Here is a 24,876-nt window from a genome sequence, read left to right as displayed (position 1 = left end):
GTCACGTTTGCATTTCAGCATGTTTCAAAATGTGTTTCTGCGTCACGTTAGGATTCAGTGATCTCCGCTGAAGTCGTCGTATCTTCTTCCGGTGATTTCTTGCACGATGACGGGCAGGACACGGAGCGTCGCCTCGTTGGCAGCCTCGCCACGAACCATTCGGTGATGTCCTTCAGGACCTGTTCTTTTATCCCTCCGGGTTCCATCAGCAGGTTGTGGTAGGCACCCTCGTAAACCTGCAGAATGGGAGGGCAGTATAAACGAAGGGGCTACTATTGGGCGATAAGCGGCGTATTCAGCATGGTATAAGCGATGACAGGGTTTTAAAAAATTGCCAATTCCAGGTCTCTGATTTGACATTTTGCAGATTTTTATTGTGTCAACAAAAGTTGCGGCGCACCGGCAAAAAATTGCCTTGCACAGACGTTCTCTGTGCTTGGAGCTGGTGTTGTCTTCGTCAGGGAGATCGGCGCTTTGAAAGGTTCGCCTTACATCTATTATTTCACGACAAACTCGCCACGGCTCTCTATTCTGAAAAGAAATCAGCAACTACCACGTACAATTATTTAAATCCTTTTGTTGTGTAACTAGCACCTTTACACACCATCAAAAACAAAGAAAAACACTCTTTTCAACGGTGAAATTAACAAAACTACACCATTTAATAGTCTATTCTTGGGTCTTTGCTTGGGTGTACGGGTGGTTTAGGCAACGAAACATCTTAAAGGGTGTTTTCATCGGTACTGTTTTTGGCTAGGGTGTGAGGATGTTAGTTATAGACAGTGAATTACATCCTTAAGGGTTTACATTATTGCGCATTGTACGCCAAGCTCAATAGGACTATGAAAAATGCGGCATGCCCGATCGTTCAAACCGCGGCATGACAAAATAAAAGCTTGTGACGTGAACATTTTTTAGAAGCCTCTATGCTGCAACCGACTATCCTCACTCTTCCTCACCTCACTAGGCTACAAGTTACGGTTAGCATTTTGCACGCGAGTAGACATTGATGTAATGATGATACCTTTATGGTCTTGTCCTTGCTCGGGATTTTTTGGAAGAATGTTTTAATAACTTCCACGTCGCCGAGCTTGTCGTCAGAGCCCAACAGGACGAGCAAAGGAAGTTCGAGAGTCCCCGCTTTATCCAACGCCTCCTGAAAAGTTGGGAAAAATGACACGCGCACATAGCACTTTCTCTGACGGACTGAACAGCGTCGACGTGCTCATCCGGGCCGATCTAAGAGTACGTTTTCTTGGGTCGAATTACAGCTACCGGGATTTCTAAAGACAGACAACAGGGCGACCATAGCGCTTCTGAGAGATTGTAACAGGAATCTAAGCAGGCCAATGATTGATAGGAGAACCATAAAACTCTGAGGATGGGCTAAACCATCTAGGAAGATAGAGACAAGTTGGAGGAATGGTAGGTAAATTCATCACGTGAGGCTTTATAACAACGGTGGGTATGTTGTAGTCATTAGGGAAACGATACAAAATGACACTTATACTTTAACTCTTTGCTATCCATCCTCTCGTGGCAAACTAGACGCCCACCTGCATATACGTAAAAGGAATTGTTGCCGAAAACGTTGGCCACGTATCTTCTCGCTCAGATGCAAATGTTTTTCAAAGACTCTGCCGCCCCTGCCACGTACACGCCCCTCTTTTCTCACTCTCCCACCTCTCAAGCTCTTTCCCTCCCCTCCTCCTCCTCCTCCTCCTCCTCCTCCCACGACGAATGCAGTGGAAGTTGCTTAAATTAAAATCAAATTTCCCGCCTTCACACGGCTCGTGCACCATCTGTTGGGACAGCGCGCGTCATTTTCTTCACCTTTCGTGTTTTGGTGTGCTTGTAACAGCACGATCCGACATTCTTTGTTCTTCTGCTCATTTTCCATTTTATCTTGCTTCTGTTCGAACCGCTTTTTACACGTTGTTTTGAGCCCGCAGAGGTTTGGTAACCGCGCCAGCGAACGAGGCACTCCATGGAGAAAGGAGCTGGTCCGGCGATAGGGTGAGGGGGAGGGCGGCATGTGCTGCTAATGCGTCATCTCCCAGCGCGTCGCAAGGCTCAGTATGTCTCCCTGCCTCCTCCTCACACCCGCCAGACGCCACACCTCCGTTTGTGGCTCTTCCGAACCAGGTGACATTTGCTTAGGACGTTCAAATGCGATTTACATTTAGGTCGATTGTACGTGCGTTTACGTACTGCGCGAGAAATTGTCGTATGGGTCCATTCTTCGTCTGCGATTACGGTGTTTGAATATTTGACGGTCCGTTGCACCGTCGAAGATTGGACGCACCTAAAGAGAATGGTTTTGCCGCACTTTTGAAGCCGCTTTGATGTGACAAAACTTCCGCGCTTCTGTCAACTTCCCCTAGGAAGGCTGGTAAATATTCTTGCTCTAGAGAGCACCGCTGAAGAAGCAGTCCGGCACATTTACACTCTGTATAATTTATTTTCCGCAGCAAGATGGCGCAAGTAGAAGCGGAGGATAAATACCGATTTTTTAAATAAACAGTGACCTTTAAAACTAACAAAACGTTCATTTTTGGTACTTGTGGTTAACTGAAAGGTATTTGTCGTCCACGTGAAGTGTGTATTAACGGGAGTTGACCGTAATTGTTTTTGGGGACGTTTTTGGTAAATTGACCGTTACAGCCGTTTTCTGCTGAGCATCCGTGATATAGTTGGCTTTGGCGCCATGCATTTATGCTTGCCCAAAGGCGCCGGTGGACAAAAAAAATCCTGGAACCTTAGCCATGTACATCTCCGTTGCAAAACAAGTAAATTCGCATAATTTGTCTGTTCATAGCAACGCGTGGCTATTACAAAGCTCAGATTTATTTAAGGAAATCCCCAAGGTCTGCCTATAGTCCAGCGCCCTCACTGAACTAAAGGAATAAAAATTAGCACACAAGAGGCCACCAAATAACGCGAAAGGTCTGTGAAACCGGAAAGCGGCATAAGAATAGTCACAGTTTAGTAGACAATTCTGGGAATTCGAACACAATACTTTTGTCGACATGACCATTCTGTCGACAGCGCAGCAGTTTCGAAAAATACAATGCTGGGTTTTAACTCGTCGAAGTTAAATCTAAGCTTTTCGGCTTCATCTGAAAAGCGACCATAATCGAATCCGCGACCATGGGCTAAACAGCACAACACCTAAGCCAGTGCGCAACCGTGACGGGGGCCCATCTTCGAGCACCGTTTTCTCAGGGAACTTACTTCCATAGCCTTCAGCATAGCGAAAACCCATCCGGCTGGTATGCGTCCGTGGTAGCGCAGAGGGTCGTTGGTGGCGGCGGAGAGGACTTCGGGGTCCCTGCTGATCAAGTTCAGCTTCATGGGCGCCAATCGCGCGTTGGGAGCGAGGTTTCCCAGGACCTTGGTCATCATCTTCTGAATGACCGAGAAGTTGAAAGAAGCCAGGAAGTCGCACGCTCAGAGTGGTCTTGGGAGTGGTTCAAAGTTTTATGCAGAAAAGTATGCAATATATTTGTGGCCGAGCCCCACTAGATAAAGACGAGATTAGTTCCTCTTTCCGAGGCATTGGTCAGGTCATAAAGTACGGGGGCATAGGATCCCAATAAAAAAAAAAAACGACAGAAAAAATTTCTGTTGTTTTGTCGTATTTTCGCGTGTTGTACTGTCGTCTCTTCGTATTCTTGTCATATCGGGCATCTGGTGTTCTATTGAGTGCCGTATTCCTGTCCTGATTTTGAAGTTCCGTCCTGTCGAATTCCTTTCTTGTCGGGATCCTGATGTTCCATCAGTAGTTCCACATGGTTTGATTGTTATTGCTCCTTGTAAAGAGTAGCGTAAATGGCAGTTCTGTTGTGACAGCAGAAATTTTTGTCGCTGAGAAAATTGACTTTGTAGCTACGACAGAAATGCGTGTCGTAACAACTGATGGGTTTGTCGTAACAACAGGACTTCTGTTGTCACAACAAAGGTTTTTCTCGTACGACAGGAATTCTTGTTAGGTTTTCGCGGTATTCCTGTTGTGATTTTAGACTGGGATTGGTTTGTCCGTGTAGAAGCAGACATATCTCTCGAGCTTAACACTTCGAAACCTAGTTATCACGAGCAAAATATTAAGCACAAGCACAGACGGCACAGCCGCCGCGTTATCGGCTGTGCCGTCTGCCACGACTGCGCTGCGGCGGCTAAAGGTCGTTGGGACGCTATCAACGACCTTGCGACGCCCGGCGTAGAGCTCGCGCTTTAAAACGCAACGTTAATTCTCCTTTTCAAGGTATTCGTCAGGACATACAGTACAGTGACATATGTCACCGTAATTTATATCTATCCTATATAGGATGGATACGCGCATAAACGTACAGAAAAACACTCTTCTTCTCGGTCTGACATAATGGCCGAGTGCGCACAACGCTGTCAAGAACACGAAGTTTCCAAACTGGATGGCCATCTCATGAATTCGGATAAGGCCATGGAATTTTGGTACGGAAACTGGAGCAAGGCGCCAGCCGTCTTTCAAAAATGGTCCGAGTCTCCGAGCAGATACCCCGCTGGGCCGCTTGAGCCCTGTCGTGAACATTCGCAGTATTGGCAAAAAGAAACAAAAAAATGGAGGGGGAATTGAACAAAAGGGCAAGGACGCTGTGCGTAATATTTTTGTGACCACGAAAGTGTTGTATGTTTTGCAAATATTGACTAATTCGTGTGTCTTTGAGCAAGAGCTGCACAGGGTATTCGCGGTGTGTATTTGGTCGTCTAGCACTGACCGGACTAGCCGAACAAACTTGCTTCAATCTGTATAGAGCACTCAGCATTCGCTCGCTCGCTCTGTCTAGAGGGAAGTTGTATTTAAATTTTTTTTTCTGCGTGACCACAAAGATCAATATTATCGCGCAATGACACAAGTCAGCATGAAAAATTGCTTTCCAAAGTTCGTTGCATCCTGAAGTAATATCTTCAGTCCTGCTGTACGAGGATATTCGCATGAAGTCGCGCTTTCGTTTCAATTCATTTGTGTATGTTTTTCTAATGAATATTTGTGTTTAGTTACTGAGAAACAATTTTTTAAATCTCTACTTGACAATGTTCTTCCTATCCAGGTGCACATATCAATGTATTCTAAATGGTCAAGACTGGACGTCATTAAAAGCTTAAAAAATCGCTATAAAACCTGCAATGCAACGTTTCTTCTCAAAACCTGCATTTAACGCTCTACCAGTGTCAAGCTGGTGTACGAGGAAGGGTACATTTTTGCTTTGGGTCACGAAATGTAGCTATACAGATTAGCTGAAGCGTTTGATCATATATTCGTTGATTGCAGGGACATATATTTTATTTGGATATCCTACAACGAACAATGACAAACGAATTGCCAGTCACGCCCCACGGACTCCACTTTGTGCCAGTGCTGAACTATGGGGGTGTACCTACGACAGGATCGTGGTTCCAGCATTCCATAGTATCTTGAAATCAAGAATGGCTGTGAATGGTGCCCATGTGGCTGCGCTACCTGTGCGCAAGAATTTCATCAAAAGTGTTATGTATCCACGGTACGCGTATCGCAATCAGGCAGAACCAGTGTTGTACGGAACGGCGTTCCAAGCAATGGCGTTCCTGGAACTAGTTCCTTTTCGGAGGAACGGAGGAGCGCCACCGTTCCATAAAGGGTCGGTGGAACTGTGTCAGCGACACATCTGGGCTTTTGCGTGCCACAGAGTTTGAATTTTTGGAAACGTCATTTTGATGGCGTCCATCACCTATTTAGTGCTTTCCATTTAGTGTATTCCAGTGCTCATGCTCCTAGTGATGCATGCATAAATACGAGACGATGTTTTAATAAATGTTAGTTGCAAGTGAGCGCTCGTCCCGTCATTCTTCATTTGTGTCGTTGTCGAAGTCGCGCTCTATTTTTCAATCATAACGCCCCATCTTGTCCAACAGTTGTGTTTAATAAAGGACAAGACTTTCATCATTTTTGGGCATAATTTCGTCGCGCGCCGTATGGACAATACCTGAAAGAGGCCACCCGCTTTATTTAATCGCTTTTAACTTGTGTTATACTATTACTTTGATGAGTACCTGGGAGTTTGAGTTGAGAGTGAGAGGGTGGATTAGGTGATTGTTTGCGTACAAATCTTCGGGTTTTGTAATGTAATGTAACGTTAATGTAAAGACACGTTCCAATGTTCGAAGTGGTGCTGGAACACGTTCCTTTCGCAATAAAAGAACTTCTAACGGGAACTCGTTTCAAAAATTTCGGAGGAACGAGGAACGAGCTTTTGTTCTTGTTTTAGAGGAACGTGTGCAACACTTGGCAGGACCCCCTGAGGGGTTGCCCGTTCCCGATGAGTTAGTTCGCCTAAAAACTTTGAATGGAAACGCGTCGGTGGCAAAGCCATCGATGTGTTCCTTTGGTGTTTTTGTCACCAAGAACCTCTGTTGTATATCAGCAGGCAATGAAGAAAAAAAGCGATAATGGAGCAATCGGATCGACGTTGGTTCATAACGCGAGGTACCCAAGTTCGATTCCGACCAGATGAAGTGTTGTTTGTTGAGGCGCATGGTTGGTGTAAAAGGTGGTTTTCACGCAGTGCATTTTGGTGTAACTACATCACCATAAGTCCTCCATAGGCAGCTTCTCTTCAAAAACCATTCTTAATGCTTTCAGAATGCGTTCGCATATCAACCCTCTCCGGCGCGAACACGAGGCCTGACACGCTTAGCTTACTTTGTTCCGGTTACGGGATCCCGCAACTCGGCGCTTCTCGCACGCTACACGCACACTGTACAGACCGTGCTTTGAGCTCAAAACGCCGCCTCAGTCGTCAGGTTTTCTCGCTTTGACAGCGTCATGGGCCTACAATTACTATTCTAGTTGTTCACCAATATTGCAGCTTCGTCGCGTCATTCCCATTCCACCCTCTGTGGCGCCTTCTATGCCCTGCTTTAGCTTAACACTCCATTTTAAGCCGGTATGCCGGTTGACCGCGCGTCAGGCAGCGGGAGGCGACGAGGATCCACGGCTTCACGAGCAACTAGGCTGAAAGCTGCGTGCCCCCACTGCCCGCTCGGCTTGACGTCACCTCCCGGATCCGCACGCGCTCTGCCGCTGTCTGCTCTTGTGCGGCTCTCTGCCCGCGGATCGACGGCGGAAAGTTTTGCCGACACGCAAAATTTATTTTTTAGGCCATAAACTATCCCAGTGATACATTCAAAGCACTTGCTGTAACGAATACGCTGCGCACGTGTTCATGTCATCCATCCCACAACGCTGTATCCATCGACTTCGTTAGGTACGTACAAGGGCTCACTCTGGCGGGAATAGTGGCGGGGGACCGGGCTGTCGTGTTTAAAATAGTCTAAACAAGCTTTAGACAAGAGACAATATTACAGTTTGTAGTGGGCATTTTATCGCCGTCTGTGTAATTCTTCGTCTGCGTAATCTGAGCGCCAGCACGTTTCGCGATACAGAATTGCCGCCACATCTGAGCCTGCATAGCTTCAAGTCAAAACTTCAGGTCCCTGTGTGCCACTCGGTGAACTCTGATCTGGACACAGAGAAATGTGTTGGGTGATAGGGAACGCGCTCGTACCTTGAACCAGTTGAGGTGGTTTTTTTTGAAGGCCATTAGCGGTGACATCAAGACGATTCCGGCGAAATCAAGGGGTCTTCGTTGGGCGGCCATGACGGATATTAAGCCTCCCTGGGTAGTGGGGAGGAACAGAGGCGTGCGCAATGTCAATACCGGGCACCCAGCCGTCTGAAGGTGCCGGAAGCACACCTTTACTCCGTCGAACGTTCTGAAGCTCAAAAAGTGTTTAATCCGATAGTACCCACACACCAGTTGGACCAGTTGCAGGTGTAGAAAGGCCCAAGCCACATGGCCTTTCTGTATCTGTTTTTCGTATCTCCACTTCCGCAACTTCCGTAAGGTAATTAAGGCCCAGTTTTTTTAATGTTCGGGACCGGCAACCAACCATCCATACATTCATTAGGTATTCAAGTCCATCCCGAAAGAAAGAGGGGAACAGCGCAAAACCGACGATGCTCAAGACGAAGAAAAAATGGCAACCACAAACGCTGTGGTTGTCCCTTTTTCTTCGTCTGGTGCATCGTTCGTTGTGCGCTGTTCCCCTCTTGGTTAACCATGAACCAATCTGCCCACGCCTTGACCTTATCGTCGGGAAAACCATGCTGTATTGGAAAATTTCATCGAGCCTTCGGCAGGGAAAATAAGAACGAGGTTTGAGGGATCTTTATCAAAGTTTTTCTTCTGCGAAGGTCTATGTCGCAGCTGTGCAGTGCATTTCAGAGATGTTGAGTTTATCTCAGCGATTTATACATTTATGTCCAACTCAAACGCCGGAAGTCACGCCTTACTGTATTTAGAAAAAAATTCGCGCATTTCCACGAAGTGAATCATGAGTGGGCGAAGCACTGGGGATCATTCTTACCGTAAAGCACCCGTGGCATTGCCCACTGGCGCATGTAAATGAGTGACAACGCGTGTGTACAGTATATACAATTCCAATCCGATACAATTCAATTTAATCCAATCCAATCCATTTCAATCCAATCCAATCTATATCCAATTCAGTCCAATCCTGGAACCTTTTAGGTGGGCTGGCACACATATTCGGTTTATAACACTGTGTACTACAAGGAGGCCAAGGCATGGACAAAGAAAGGTCCTAAGGTGCATATCGCACCTACAAAAAACGCTTTTGGGGTGCCTGTGCCGCTGCGATGCCTAATGTTAATTGTTTTCCTTCCCATAGATAAATATCGTCTCAGCTGCGTAAGGTTCTGTGGTTGTCCAGTATACGCGGTTAAATAGAAATATGCTGCCGGTGCAGTTAAATTTCCATAGACTGCTTATTATTTCGACCAAATTTCCTAACATGAATCTGCCCCCCGGCCTTCAGTGGTTAAAGTGGAGTGATTTTACTGCATGTCATGCAGTTATTATTCTCGCATTTATCGGTTCGGGTATACCAGAACGATACTTCTGAAGAAATTCCGCAGAACACACTGACCATGGAATACCCAAAGAGGTAGACAGGCCTGCGCGGGAATCTCCGCCTTGCCACGTCGGCGTGATTAAGGACGTCGTCCACGTACGTGTCGATCGACTTGACGATTGCCCGTGGTCCGCTACTCTTGCCGTGTCCCACTGCGGAGCGAAGTGTCACCAATGCAGATGGCGCATTAAACCTCACATAGGCCTCATAGAAGGCCTCAATTTCACATGGTCATCATACAATTCCTCATAATTTAATACTGGGCTCATAAAAGGCTCTACATTTTTACATGTATCTCATAACTGGCGTTATAATTTCGCGTGGGCCTCGTAATATTTCTGTCTTTCGAGGTCCCATAGCCACTTTCAGACATCTTTGAAACGCCTAGAACATAAATTACATTTCTAACGAACACATTCTCACTTAATTTAAGCAAATGATGGGCGGACAATACCACTCTTTGCTCTTGGATGTATAGCAAGAAAAGGCGCAAGTCACCCCCGTGTCACAAAACGTTTAGCATCTTGAAAGTCGTTCTGTTAGTGTGACAAGCTGCATGCACTGCTCTTAATTCCCTTCCTTGCATCTTTGAAAATGGTTTGCAAGTTAGTTACACAACGTGAGTTGCGTGCTGTACCGTGTTTTTTCGAGCTGTACACAAGCCTATTTGATATACGCTAATTATTCGGCGTCCAGTGCAGCTCAAATTATCACTTCTGTCTGCTTCCGCTGCCATTTCGAAGGAAGACAACTTTACTGCCATTTGTAAGGATTGAGAATTGGGAGTAGAATAATACCTGGTCCCACGACCATGAATTGGGTGCAAACTGAGTGGTTTACGGCTTTCTCAATATGTGTTATGCCTGCTGTTATACGGGCGCCCCTGGCCATCAGCAAGTACTACCGCTAGTCTAACTTTAAAAGCGCTGTTCTTACAAGCCCGGGTACAATACAATTAATTCGTAAATATGAAAGCCACCGCGTTGGGGCACCCAGCTCTTCGGGCGGCTCACCCAAGTCCTGGGCGAAGACGCAGCAGCCGAGCGCGACCAGAGCCTTGGCCAGGGTGTCATAGTAGGGCTGGTGGCAGTGCTCGGTGTATCCGTGCACCATGAACACGAGCCCCCTGCGTCGACAACCACTGAACAACTTAGCTTGCAAATGAAAACGAAACAAAAGATCCCTCAACGGGCATTTGGTTCTGGTTAGTCGGTTCTGACTATCAAGCAAATTTGCTCAGCACACACAAAAAAAATCACGGGTTATTGCACTCTGTGAACGCCGGTGACCAGCACCGCTTTCTAGCATGCGACCCAGGAGGGAGTGACACAGAATTTAAGTGAAATGTCAGAACAAATTTTATTTATTTCGAGCGTTGGCGGTGTTCGCAACTACGAATGAGTTTTCCGTTTCGTACATGGTACATATTTTATTTAGTCAACTGTGCCGTGCTGGAACGCGATAAAACCCATTTTCTTGAGCAAAAGCTTGGTTTTCAGGCGACAGCCTGCAGTGAACACGCAAAAAATTGCACGGCAAGATAAAATAGACGCGTCTCGGCGCAGTAGCCGTTGTAGACGCCGATGTGCAGTGAACTTTGAGACAGCCAGCACCTTCTTGCATTGTTTTATCATGGCACACGCCTTTAATAATTTAAGTACAGAGCACTTTATAGGGTTGCCTTGTCGTCTTAGCTCGGTAACGGTCGATGTGACTGCCGGAATCAAATTGCGCAGCGAGATAACGGACCAAAGTAGAGTCTTAGGGAAGTCACGCTCAGACTTCAAAAACACGCAGTTTAAATAGCTATAACCGTGCAAAACTCGTGAACCCCTGGCGCTTGTGATTCATCTATTTCTCCGTTATTTAGTGCGAAGAAAACTGCAGGTACATTTCAGGTAAAATACGTGTGTAAAACCGGCAGCCCCGCGTTCCTTTAGTTAGGAACGCTGGTTCGGTTGGTTTTTACGACAGTAAACGAAAAAAGCGGTCGCGCAAAAAAAAAAAAAAAGAATGGTGCGTTCGAAATGCCGCAGCATGGCTCCAGCCGCGCAAGAAAAAAAGTGCGCGTTCGAAATGACGCAGAAACGAAGCGACGCGTGCTTCGACGGGTACTTCGAAAAAGGAAGTGTGTGGATTGATAGCGTCATTTTGGTACTGTTTCTTTTTTTTTTTTACGTCCCCCAAATTGTTGTCGTGAAGCTAGCGCCTATCAATGCTGCCTTGCAAAATAGTTCCTTGCGGGCCTTCCTTTTATTCGTTCTCTGTTTTGCTAGTTTCCAATCCTTCAGACCTTAAATAACAAGGCATTACTTTTTTTCGTGCGTGTAACGTTTTAATGCATTATGCATCCCACTGCGGGTTGGTGTAACCGTTTATCTTGAAGGGCTTGTTTCTGTTCTGCTGTATGCAGTAGTTCATATGTATACTCTTCTAAGTGCAGAACACTTTAGGCGCGCGCCTTGACGTCCTAGCTCGCTTTCTCGACCCAAGTATATAGAGTACCAAGGCGGCGTCCCGGGTTAACGCTGTTGTTCGCGGCGTACCCCAGAGGCTTCGAAAGCCAAGAGGTTTATATAGTCATAAGCGTTCGAAACTCGTGAAACGCTAGCGCTTGTCATACATCTTCCCGTTGTTTAGCGCAAAGAAAACTATAGGTACATTTGAGGCAAAATATACGTAATTAACCGGCAGCGCACGCGTTCCTTCAGTTAAGGACGCCCGTTGGGTTGGTTTTTGCGATAGTAAACGGAAAATGTGGCAGTGCAACGCCGGCACGTTCGGGGAGAGAAGCACAAGGAAAACAGAACTTCTGCTGGCGTAGTTTCAGGCAGGGAGGCGCGAGCACTGCGAAGGCGGGAAATTTGAATTGCATGGGGTGGTAGCAGTAAGCGGATAACGGCTTTACAGTTCATATGGCGAACCACTGCTCTGCACTTCCGACAGCTTTCACATTGAGCACATTTCACAATTTTCATCACTTTTTGTTTACCAGGGCATCTTTGTAGACTTTTGGGTTGATTGCTGTAGAAGCGAAGGCGGGAAATTTGAAATGCAGCAGTAAGCGGATAAGGCGCTGAAGCCCACTATGCCGAATAACTGCTCTACACTTCCGACAGCTTTCACATTGAGTGGAACGGCTTACGTTTCTTTCCCTAGCCCCCTCCGCACCGCCTTCTCGAAATGAAGTAGCACTTAGAAGCTTTCACTGCGGAAGCACACGAAGCACCGGCTTGACCTTTGCTAAGCTTGCCCTTACACTTTTCCCAACTCCCTTTCGCACCCCTCCCTTTGAGCAAATGAACGAGTAGACGCTATCACTGCGGAAGCTGTCGGCGGCGCGGCTACCCTCACGTCTACCTGACGAAGGTTACCTGGCGTCTACAGTGCCGTTCCGCACCGTCACTGTCACCATTGTGACGGTTGATAGCTGTGACGGCGGGGTGGGTGCATATGTTATTTCAGCGTTTTAATGTACCCTGTTTTAAGCAGCAGTCGACATAATCATGCGGTAATTGTTCCAGTTACTCAGCGATAGACGGTCTTAATAAACGGGTCGATCATGATTAACGTTTAGTACTGGCGGCCGAAGCATTAGGATAGGTCTTGGGGCCTGGTACGAAGTGCGTGTACAGGCACTCCTAGCGTTACGTGGCGAAGAACCAGAGCGCTAAATTTCGAGAACATGCACAAAAAGGGGAAGGAGAAACTGTGTGCATGGTAAATAATTATAACCGTAGTTTATTTCGAGGCTGTAGCGGTCGTCCCTTGCCACAGGAGCTCCTTCCTTATTGCCCGCTGCCCGCATACGTCTTAGTTCCCGGCGGCAGCTTGGCTTATTTTAAAAGATTACAGGGTTAACGCAGCGAAGCTATACCTGGGCTTTGAGATGTGCCCTAATGGAGGGCTCCGGATTATTTTTGACCATCTGTAGATCTTTAATGTGTGCCGGGATCTCGACAGAATGGCGTTATCACGTTTGGCCTCCGTCTGATACGCAGTCACCGTGGCCGGGGTAGAACCAGCGTTCTTGGGCTCAGCAGCCCAAGACATTACCAAAGCTGCGTCTAATCTCACGTCAGTTTCCATGAAAGCTGGCTGGCCTGAAATTCGCTGAAATATATTACGCCCCAACGTAACCTAACGTAACATAACCTCAACGAAACCAATGTAACCTAAGCTAACGCGTCATGACCCACCCAAATCCAGCCCAACTGCAACAGACCTAATGTAACCCAGCCCAACGACATAGAACACAACCTACATTAAACGTTATTCAACCTATTCTAGAAGTCCTGTGCGTCGACCTCTTGGTATAGTAAACACCAGCGAAAAAGTAAGCATTAAAAATCACGATGACCGAAAAATTCCGACCCCCCCCCCCCCCCCAAAAAAAAAGACATCGCAATGTCGGTTCCAACCTTCCCCTTCTGCAGGTTCAAAACCAAATACCACACCTCAGCGCTACAGGAGCAGCTGCGAACTCCGCTTTTTAGAAATATTCATCCCATAGAATGTCTGGGCAGCGTTGTTAGCCAATAAGAGGTGACTGCCGTGAGAAATTTCTGACGATAAGTCTCACGGTTGCCGTGATAATAGACACTACCTTAATTTTTACCGTCTGTGGATCTTTAACGTGTGACGCAATCTCGACACCCTGGCGTTATCACTTTTAGCCTTTATATGATAAGCAGCCACCGCGGGCGGGATAGAACCCGCGTTCCTGGGCTCAGCCGCCCAGGACCTTAGACACGGCACCAGCTTGACCAGCAGCGCGAGGGAGGCTCTCCCAAGACAAGGCTTGCTTCATTGCTGATTGGGCGCCGTTATAGCGAGATATGGCCCAGGTCTACAACACAAGAGAAAGGAGGGCGGCACGAACTTGGCGCGTTTGCCCGGTGACCACGATTTGCAGCAGATGTTGAAGCCGTCGGCGCTCTGGAACTCGCTGTTCTGGATTATGGGGACGCCTTGGGGGTCGTCTTCGGGTTGGGGCTGCGGTTTCTCGGGGTCCGTTGGTAGCACTTTCGACGGAGAGGCGGCGGGATCCATTCTCGATGCTCACTTCTCTTTATTCTCCTCGGGGTGACGGGAATGAAAATGTTGACGCGGGTGCTCGTAGCTCGAGAAATGAAGACGACGAAGAAGATGATGGAAATGATAGCTGTCTCCTTTTGTTATGTCTTGGCAAATCCTCCTGAGTAGCCACGCGGTATTATTATTCAGGCACCAACTGACCAGCTTTTATTTAAGCGATTGATCAATAACAGCACTTTTTTGTTACAGCGAAGAATGTGACAACACGTGCCGTAATAGATCGAGAAATGACGACGAGGAAGATCATGGCAATGTTAGCTAACATCTTTGCTCTGTTCTCCTAGACAACCACCCTGAGTGGGTATGCGTCACTCTGATTAGAACAGCAAACAAACAGCCTCATTTTTAGCCGTTGATTGATAAGCAGTGGCGTCATTTTTTTACATCGCAACAATTATGGCGTAAACTGTATAAAACTATGGAGGCCTGTCTCCAAAATTAAGTTAAAAAGAACCCGGTGCAACTGTTAATTTTCTAACTATTCCATAAGCAGTAGCAGTAGCAGAAAATAAGTAATTAGAAAGCCGGAAGTACTCCTGCCATTATGCCGCGTCAAATGCGGCCGGCGCTTGAAATTCATTTTTCCCCTTACCTTAGTAGAGGTAGCGCTTACTGGTCCCGGTTATATTTTTTCTGAAAGGTCTCCCTTCAGCATAAAGGGACGTTAGATTTTTATGACTCGGCAACAAACGCCCTTTAGAGAAGAACGTCATGAAGAGGAAGGAACTGAGAGGGGGACGGGGAGTAGGAGGAGGAATAAACATTTATTTAACTGTATGAGTTCCGTTGTGGGAGGCCTCCTTAGTCCAGGAAGCCTTCGTCCTTGGCTGTCCGGCGGGCCCTGTCCACCAGTAGTTGCTGGTCTTGAGGGTGTGAACTGGTCAGCTGGTCCTCCCACTGCTCCAGTGTTGGGTTTGGTAGGGGGTAACGATGGTGATTGTCGGCACTCCCAGACCATTAGGTAGAGAGTGTTGGGTGTGGGGCAGTGTTGACAAGTAAGTGTGTGTGTTGTTGGGTAGTTGGCATGGAGTAGTGTTCCGTGGCGGTAGGTGTTAGTTTGCAGCTGTCTGAGGGTAATGGCGTCCTCTCTGGTCACGTTGGGGTGTGGGGAGGGGGGTAAATGCGGCGCTGCAGTCGGTAATGGGCGAGGACATCCTAAATCTTCTTGGAATATCATCGCTGGCGGTTATCGATCGGTCTGCCTACGAAGGGAAGGCCCCGAAGGTATGCTCGCGGACAGCGGCGTGGGCCGCTTCATTCCCCTGGAGGGATGCGTGGCCTGGGGTCCAGACTATGTGGAGTTCGGGGGAGCTTTGTGAAGTGTTCAGGATGCGGATGGCTTGACCAGAAACACGACCTAGTTGGTAATTCCGGCAGGTGGTTTTGGAGTCTGTGATGGCAGTGAGGTAGTCAGAGTCCGCGGTAGCAGCGAGGGCGATGGCGATTGCCTCGGCAGACTCTGTGTCCGGGATTAGGATTGCGGCCGACGTGAGTTGTGTGCCATGACTGTTGACAACGATGATGGCATGCGCAGACTTTCGAGGGTACCGGACAGCATCTGTGTAGCGGACCGCTGCTTTGTTGTCTCTGTCGGATTTTCTGATGGTGATGACCCTGGCTTTTCTTCGGTGTGCATTGAATACGGGATGCATATTTCTGGGGATGGGAGCAATGGTGATAAGTTGGCGTAGAACAAGGGGGATGCGCTGTTTGCTATATGATGTCTTCTGTGCATCGTAGCCAAGGCGACGTAACGTGTGACGACCCGTTTTGGTGAGTTTGAGTCTTTCGAGTTGGCTGGTTTTGCGAGCTTCGGCGAGTTCCTCCCAGGTGTTGTGCAGACCAAGTTTCATTAGCTTGTGGGTAGAAGTTGTCGGAGGTAGACCAAGTGAAAGTGTTTAGGCCTTCCGGATAAGAATATTCAGTTTGTCGCGCTCGCTATTCTTGGCGCTGAGGTATGGAGTACCGTAAGTAATCCTACTGATGATGATGGCTTGGGTCAAGCGTATTGTGTCGTGCTCTTTTAGACCATGGCGTCTCTTCCTCACATGGCGAATGAGATGGGTGACTTGAAGTACTGCTTCTTGAACTTTTTGGATGGTTGCAAGGCCTGCTCCGTATCTCTGTAAGGTTAAGCCGAGAATCCGTCCTTCTTTCTTTGTCAACGTCTCGTTAATGCTTTTCGAAGTATGCAGTTTCCTTCTTCCTCGAGGAAAGGCGTAGTGAGAGTCGATGTGCTTGAGACGACGGCCAGGATGTCTTGGTTTCCAGCGGCGTCTTCGGCCCTTTGGATGGCCCACTTCTAGATGTCAGAGTGCTCGCTAGGCAGCATCGTCTCCAACTGCTGTTCGAATGCAATTACAAATGTGTCTTTTGGATTGATTAAGTCGGTTTTTTAGTTTATGGTAGGGGCGACTTTGGCCGTGACCCAAGACAGAATTCAAAGACCCCCACTGTATAGCCTTTTCTTTCATTTGACCAAATTTTTTTCAAAATTAATATTTAATATGTGAACGCTTACCTAGATGAACCTTGACTAGCACTCCTAAATGCTACACCAGGTGGGAGAAAAAATTCTGGTCGATGCTTGTCAATGCCACGGAAGGGGCAAAATGCAGCACATCAGCACATTGCAAATGCAGCACATTGAACATGGAGATTATACAAGCACTTTCACTGTGTCACTTAAAGTGGAACTGGTTGCAGTCATGAAAAAGAAAAGGAGTGTTTGCTTATTCCTTGTTTGCCTAAATTATGCTTGTTCAACGCAACATTTAAAAATCCTGCTGTAATGTTGAACTCCCGGTTAGTAAGAAATTTCAATTAAACAAGACACAGTCATGAACATATGTGATTCTACAAGACAATTATGAGTTGGTAAACCAAACTTTTTCTTAATTTCTTCTTTGGAATGCTACCTGCGGCTGTAGCAGGTGTTTTATTTACAAATTAAATGTTAAATTCTACTTAACGGCCAGATGGTGTCAGTCAAAGAGCTAAATATAATGGCAATATGAGTGTGGTGATGCATCTATCTCATAGCTGCGGTGAAACACTTTATACTTGGATACAATCTAAGAACAGCGATAGCTCATGTGGTGTATCACTCAGATGAAGCGAGGATCCGGATGTCAACCTGCGCTCTTCTTGAAAGGTAATTGGCTCATGCACGGCATCGTTTGCTTTGGCTGGGTGAGCTAATACAGCCCATTTCATGGCGATGAGGTCATGCTAGCACAGTTTCCAGTCTAGGTGAGAGCGTGCTAATACAGACTGTTGGCTTCTGGGCACCAAGGTTTGTTGGTCAAGTGACATCATTGGCCAACATACATGTTTGCAAACAAACAATGGACACATTGACCAAGAGATATCTTTGGAGATCATTGGCCAACAGCCTGTTGGCCAGCGGACATCAGGGTTAATGGGCGTTGCCATTTTTTTAGGTCTTCAGCTCTATGCAATGCTCAACAAATACCCTCGCAACGTACGTTCCACGTTACCAGTGAATCAGGGCACACAACTTTCCATAATTGGATGCGTTGCACACCAGCTTCATAAGTTGCGCCATTTTTCTAAAACATTTTTTGTGGTGCTATCTACAGGCATAAATAGCAAGTAAGGACTTCAATTTTCTGCAATATTTCTGGAAAGCTACATCTCATTTTTGCCTTGTTTTGTTTTGTTTTTCTTTGTAGGTGCCAACGGGAACTTGGGGAAAAAGGAAGACAAGGGACGCGCCTGGAGCAAGGTGCATCGCAAACAGCAACAGCTCTACGCGGTTTATGGGCTCCTGTTTTGGGATCCTGCATAGTCCTGAAGACAGCCTTCAAGCAAGGGATCTTCGAATACGTCTTCTGCAATGGAGATAATAAAAATGAAGCCTGTGTGCATGGACAATACAGTTCCATATCAACGCGCGAGAGTTGGCAACATAGAGATGTCCTGTGTAAAGATATGAACAAGCAATAAAATTGAATGTAAATTTTCGAAATATCGTGCTGTAGCGGCCAGCGGTACAGCACGGTATCCATCGGCAGCGCACGCGAAAAACAGCAGAAGCGCAAGCGAAAAACAGCGCCAGCGCACGCGAAAAAATTCCCCGCATTTCCCCGAGGGGAAGAATGTGAAAGTGCGAATGCACGAGTTGAATTTGCGCGGTTCGGTAATGTTCGCGAAAGAGAGATCACATACACACACACAACTACAAAGAAAGAAAGATGCATTTATTCACAGACACCTATTTGTGTTGTCGTTGTACTTGATTGCTTGATTGCCGGTGCATTAGCCCTTCTCACGCCCGATTGCTTGATTTGCTTGCATTTGCTTGCCCGATTTGCTTGCCCAATTTGCTTGCCCGATTTGATTTGCTTGTCCGATTGCTTGCATTTATTCACAGACACCTATTTGTGTTGTTGTACTTGATTGCTTGATTGCCGGTGCATTAGCCATTCTCACGCCCGATTGCTTGATTGCCGGTGCATTAGCCCTTCTCACGCCCGGTTCCTGGCCAATCCCCCACGTGGGTATGTGCCATGTCAGCAGGAACAACAACAAGAATGAGCCATGGGGACGCGGCCAGGCAGCGCGCGCCCATCTCCCCCCGTTGCTAGGGAAGACGAGGAGCGCGCGCACCCGCAGCTGTTGCTATGCGGACGACGGCGGCGGACGATTCAGGCTCGCTTAAGAAGTGCATTCGCACTTAAAACAGTGCCAGCACAAGCGTTTTCGAGCTGGTAGGGCACGCGTTTTTCAGCGGACAGCGCCGCTAGAAAACGCGCGCGCTGGTCCGTAAATCAGGCGGGCGCTGATCGCAGCTTGCCAGCGCTCTGCCTTTTCGGATAGGGACAGTATGTCGCTATTGATGAGTGCGTCTCCGAAGAGTTGTACGTGTACTCTGCAGTGGCAGAGCGCTCTGTGCTGGGCCCTCCCCTTTTTTAGTATATATAAATGATATTGATCTTACTGTTCAACCCTCTATTCATATTATATATTTGCGGACGACTGCGTGGTGTACACAGCTATTATCATACCGAGACGACCAAACTAAATGAAACAATGCTTCGCACTCAATTGAGATGTGGTGTAGAAAGTGGGAATCAAGAATAAATACTACCAAGACAAGTTCTATTGCAATCAGCCACCAAAAGAGGCCCCTCAGTTTTGCTTATTTTTTGGTAGTGCTACCATCAACAGAACTGATAAGGTTAAACCTCTAGGCCTCTCGGCCTCACCCTTACAGGTAACCTCACTTGGGAAACGCACGGTGACGTTTGTCAGGTTGCACTTCAGAAAATGATATTTTTGAAACGAAAGTGCCGTAATACCCCCCTGCTGTGAAATTAAACGCTTACAAAGTAGTGTGACCTAAGTTGGAGTATGCAGATGTTATTTGGAGTACTTACCAACAATACTTGATTAGTAAAATTGGAAGTACAGATTTTAGCTTTGCGTTTCATTTATTCTTTTATTCGCGTCACTCTAGCGTAATCACTTTACGTAATAGCGCCAACCTTCAGCAACTAGAACAGAGTAGGGTGATATCTAGCTTAAAAGTTCTTTATTTGCTTTACTACGGTCACTTGAAATTGTCTAAGGAATACTACACCCAAGAGCCTTTCAAACGTTCAGCGAGAACACATCACAGGAAGACTATTAGGCAACCGATTAGCGGCATTAATATGATCAATTGTTCGCTTCCTCCTGCAATTTATTACTGAAATATGTTGCCTGAAGGAACAGTGAATTGGGTGTCGTTAGAAGTGTTCGGTCAACGTATTGGTAATATATCTTTTGGTTGAAGTGTTGCTGCAAAACTGGAATACACTATCATTGTGTTCATGTCCCCGGCCGTTTTTGTCAGCATATTTAGGCCTCAGGTATGTGTGTTGTGCGTTTTAAATTTACGTCAAGCAACACTGATGAATTGTCGAGTTGTATGTTGCATTTCTGTTGATGTATTTCTTTCTGTTCACTTATGCATGGGCCCGGGAAGGGCTTGCAGAATCTGTAAATAAATTTAAACCCTAATGAAACCACACACGCTCGCAAACCATGCGAACGAAACCAAACGGGTTGCCAGCGAATCATTTGGTGAACTCACGGTGCGCTGCAGTGAAATAGCATGATTTGCGGTGCTGCCAGGTGGGTGTGCTTGGCGAGCGATGACACACAAAAACGTTTGCCCGCATCTGCTCGCTTCGTTCGAAATGTCGTCTAAAAAAATTAGAAGTGGCTTAGCTCGGCTAGGCCAGGATATACGTAGCGTAAGCTAAGGTTCAGCTGGGTATTCTTCGGTTTCCTGGTTGTCTAGGATTATCTGATTATCATTCTTAGTGCTGATCAAACGATTTCCACTCTACTCCAATCCAATCCAATGAAAATCCAATCCAGTCGTGTCCGGTCCAGTCCAGTTCAGTCCGGTCCAGTCACTGCTCCTCGCGCATGCGAAGTAAAGTTCTCAAGAAGCCACGCGAAACGGTTATCCAGCGGCTCCTGCGCAGCGTCAGACTTGGCTACTGCGCAACGGAGGCGCACAGCTAGGCAAGCGCCGCTGCCAGTGCGTCTGGCGCGGTTATGACGCGACTTCTATGGAATGCGAAGACCGGCGAATGTGCAAACCCAATTCTTTAAACACCCGTACTCCAATTGAATTAGCCAATACAAACCAATTAATTCCAATACAATCCAATCTATTTATTTATTTATTTATTTATTTATTTATTCATATTACCTGCAGCGCCAATAAGGCATTACAGAAGGGGGTATATGCAAATACATGAACATGATTCATCACATGGGGAAAAAAGAAAAAGAGAGAAGAAAAAAAAACTGACATGAGAATAAGTGGTACAAATCTGCACAATAGCGCGTCAAATGTACAAGAAGTATCAAAATGAGAAATTTACATGTGCGACAAAAACGTGTGGAACAGAGCATCAGATGTACTATTAACAATATTACTTGGTAGTTTATTCCATTCCCCAATGAAATGGGGAGAGAAAGAACCCTTGTACACATTAGTACGGCAATCAATTTCACGAATTTTCCACTCATGGTCGCGACGCACGCTTAAATACAAAGTGCGGGGGTAGTAAGAAAATTTTAGGATCAATACCAGTCTTATTGAAATAAATGCGATATAGTAGTTCAAGTTTGTGATGCAACCGACGTTTACTTAATGTTTCCCAGCCAAACTCTGCTTTAAGTGATGTAATGCTAGTGCGAAAACTATAATTTTTAGTTACAAATCGGCGGCGCGGTTCTGGACGCGTTCTAGTAGTGCACATATATTTTCAAATTGTGGGTCCCACACGGCGCAGGCGTACTCCGCAATGGATCTTACGTTGGTGAAATATAAAAGTTCTTTACCTTTTGGAGGAGCATCACTGAAGTTGCGTTTTAGAAAGTTGAGCATGCGGGAGCCAGAAAAGGACACGTGTTCAATCTGACGTTTCCAGGTTAGGTTAGATGAAAAATAGACGCCAAGATATTTATAATCTAGCACTGTATCAAGATGCGTACTTCCCAGAGTGTATTTTGATAAAACAGGGCTGCGACTGCGTGTGAAGGAAACGTGCTTACATTTCGCAATATTCAAAGTCATTTTCCATTTTGCACACCACGTTTGGATATGGTCGAGATCACTTTGAAGATAGTCCGTGTCAATTGGGCTTTTGATACTGCCATAAACAACGCAATCGTCTGCGTAAAGGCGTACTTTGCAGGACAAATTACTTACAATATCATTAATATATACAAGGAAAAGCAGGGGCCCTAAAACAGACCCCTGCTGAACACCAGAACTAACACTCACAGCACCTGATTTACAGCCGTTTATCAGGACGCATTGGGTACGATTATTCAAATAACCTGTTATCCACTGGACAACATCATGATGTAGGCCAAGAAAAGACAACTTATGGAGCAGCAACGAGTGCGGGACAGAATCAAATGCTTTTTTTAAAATCCAAAAATACCCAGTCTGTCTGTTCTTTCACGTCAAATGATGAGAAGAGATCATGGCTAAATTCTGTTAATTGCGTTGTGCAGGAAAAACCTGCCCGAAAGCCGTGTTGGCAGTTCGTAAAATATCTATTAGATTCCAGGTGTTTTATTTTGGCGCTATATATTATATGCTCTAGGATTTTACTACAGACACTTGTGAGGGATATGGGCCTATAGTTTTCAGGATTGCTTTTCCACTTTTGTGAATGGGCGCAACGTTAGCAATTTTTCAATCCTCAGGCAGGTCACCAAAAGCGATCGACTTGGAAAACAGAGTAACGAGAAAGTGGGCAATAGTCTCACGGCAGGCATTGGGTATGCCGTCAGGTTCGCCTGAAGAATTAACTTTAACATTCTGGAGTAGTTTGAGTACACCATTATAGGTCACAATGACGGGATCCATTTGTTCATTTATTTGTTCTGAGACACTTGGAGCATTTTCACAATACGTTGGAGGGAAAACAGACTGAAAGTAATGATTGAAACAATTCGCCTTTTCATGGTCCTCAGAAACAGTTGTGCCGTTAACGTGAAGACAGGGTATTCCTGTATGTTCCTTGCCCTGGGATTTCAAAAATTTCCACATTTCTTTGGGATTTTTTTTAATTTAGTTCCAAAGTAGCAGAGATATTTCTCTTTAGCAATTTTGTTCCGGATTTTTATGTCTTTGCCGAGGAGCCTTACGGCATCCAATACCCGCTGGTCTTTCTTATTTCTGTACGTTTGCAAAAGACGGCGCTTTTTGTTGATAAGTAGACGCACGTCACGGGACACCCACGGCTTGTCGGCACGCCTTTTGCGGGATATTAGTTTGCTAGGAACACATTTTGCTATTAATTGCTGTAGTTTGTCCTTTTAAGCTTCCCATTGAGTGTTGCAGTTAGAGCATCGGCTCATTTCGTTAAACTCTGGTAAAAAGGATGCAAGTTCCCTGGATAAGGAGACAAAATCTCCTTTATTATAAAAGAAAACTTTACGTAGATTATTGTGCACAGTTTTGAATCTGATTGGTGGTAAATAGGCAAGGACGCAGTCATGATCACTAATTCCAGGGACGACTACAGTATTTCGGTCAAGTGAGGGCCTATTTGCGAAGAGCAAATCTAAAACGGAAGCGGGGTCTTTTCCTTTCCTGGTAGGTTCGGTTACAAACTGGAAAAGATCGTTTGCTTGTATCAACTCGTAGAAACTGGCAGACAGCGCACACGAGTCGGTGGAAATGCATTTTTGATCCAACCACTGAACTTGCGGCATGTTAAAATCACCTCCAAGTATGTAATCGTAGTTCAATGTTGACAGAAAGTCTGATAAAGACCTGAAGGCTTCCGGATCAGCGCATGCTGGTGAACGATAATATGACCCGATAGTGATGACTCGTCCGCTGTTTAAGTGAACGTCACACCATACCGATTCTGCGCAACTCAACGATACGGTTAGTGAAGTAGATTGTAAGCTGGCATCGACAAGCAGAAAAACACCTCCCCCTTGGGTATTTCCGTCACTACGATATACGACAAAGCCATGCGGAAAAACTTCAGCGTCCCGGACCGAACTACGAAGCCAAGACTCTGTGCCAATGATAATGTGGGGCTTGGCTGTTGAAGTGAGCGTAGCAAATTCATCAACTTTGTTTTTTATGCTACGGCAGTTTACTACGAGGATAGTAAACTCTGGAATTTGTAATACTGTCTGAACAGAGTTACGACCGCATGCACCATGTTGCGGAGACAACTGCGTCCCGCTTAGCTAACTTTTTGTTTCGACTATACTTGGTCGAGCCCAGAATCGTAGACGAATGTTTTTTGTTGATAACTAGCTTGTCATGCCTCGGTTTGTACGGTAAATCTAACGTACGGGCGTTTTGTACAAGTTTGGAATATGCTAATCTTACAGCGGGGGTAAGATCATTGCGCATTGCAAAATCAGTCTCTTTTAGCTTAGGCCCACAGGAAAGGATGCGCTCCTTATCTTTGTAGCTAGAAAACATCACAATAATCGGACGGTTCTTACTCTCGCAGAATTGCCCAATTCGATGCGCACGCTCAATACGGTCGGGACTGACGCATTCGCCTAATTGTGTTTGAAAGAAAGAGCGTCCTTTTTCTTCCGAATCAGCCCAGTTTTCGTTTGCAGTATCAGTTATTCCATGTATGATTAAATTATTTCTGCGAGTTCTGTTATTGGCGACTTCTAGTTGTCCTTTTAGCTGGGCGATGTCTCGGATTAGGGAACTAGCAAGATTGTTTTCCGATGATGCGCTAGGCGTAGTTTGTTTCAACGAGTTAACGTCGCTCTCAACCACGGTTACCCTGGCCAGCAAAACTTCTATAGAGGTGTGCATTGCAACTTGTTGGTCCTTCGCTTCTTTTAGTTCGCGAAAAAACTGTACTTGCCCTGATTCCAACCGCTTTAAAATTTCAAAGATGCCATCAATGCTGGCCTGAGAGGATTGGCTGTCATGAGGGCCGGAAGGGGTGTCACCGTTAGGGCCAGGGTTGCTTTCAACATCTCCCGACACCATTAACAGCATACGGGCAAGACATAAGCTTACGTTCAACACCAGAAAAACACCGTCTCTTGAGAAGCGGCACACTCAAATACAGTATCAGGGCACGACACCGCCATAACATATCTATTCGAGGTACGGTAACATGAAGAAGAGCGTAAGTAACCAACCTGTACAAAAAAGGGGTGTGAGCCCATGTTGATAGCAATGTCGTGCCCCACGCGTCCAACGGAGTAGTGGCGGTTAAGTGCTTGTGTCAG

At 46.2% G+C, this 24,876-nt stretch overlaps 1 protein-coding gene across 1 annotated transcript; it reads right to left on the bottom strand.

The window, feature by feature from the left end:
* LOC144172894 (monoglyceride lipase-like) lies at positions 1-24,876 on the bottom strand. Its single transcript, XM_077701485.1, has 7 exons — positions 24,787-24,876; positions 10,023-10,135; positions 9,025-9,161; positions 7,581-7,691; positions 3,235-3,408; positions 1,025-1,156; positions 1-236 (listed from the first exon to the last, which is right to left on the bottom strand). The coding sequence occupies exons 2-7, from the start codon at positions 10,120-10,122 to the stop codon at positions 48-50; spliced, it is 843 nt and encodes a 280-aa protein (XP_077557611.1). The 5' UTR covers positions 10,123-10,135; positions 24,787-24,876; the 3' UTR covers positions 1-47.

Source organism: Haemaphysalis longicornis, unplaced genomic scaffold, assembly GCF_048455015.1.
Source record: "Haemaphysalis longicornis isolate Haplotype H1 unplaced genomic scaffold, Haemaphysalis longicornis Haplotype H1 scaffold_265, whole genome shotgun sequence".
In the NCBI taxonomy this organism is placed as follows: domain Eukaryota; kingdom Metazoa; phylum Arthropoda; class Arachnida; order Ixodida; family Ixodidae; genus Haemaphysalis; species Haemaphysalis longicornis.
This window is presented reverse-complemented; position numbering and strand designations above follow the sequence as displayed.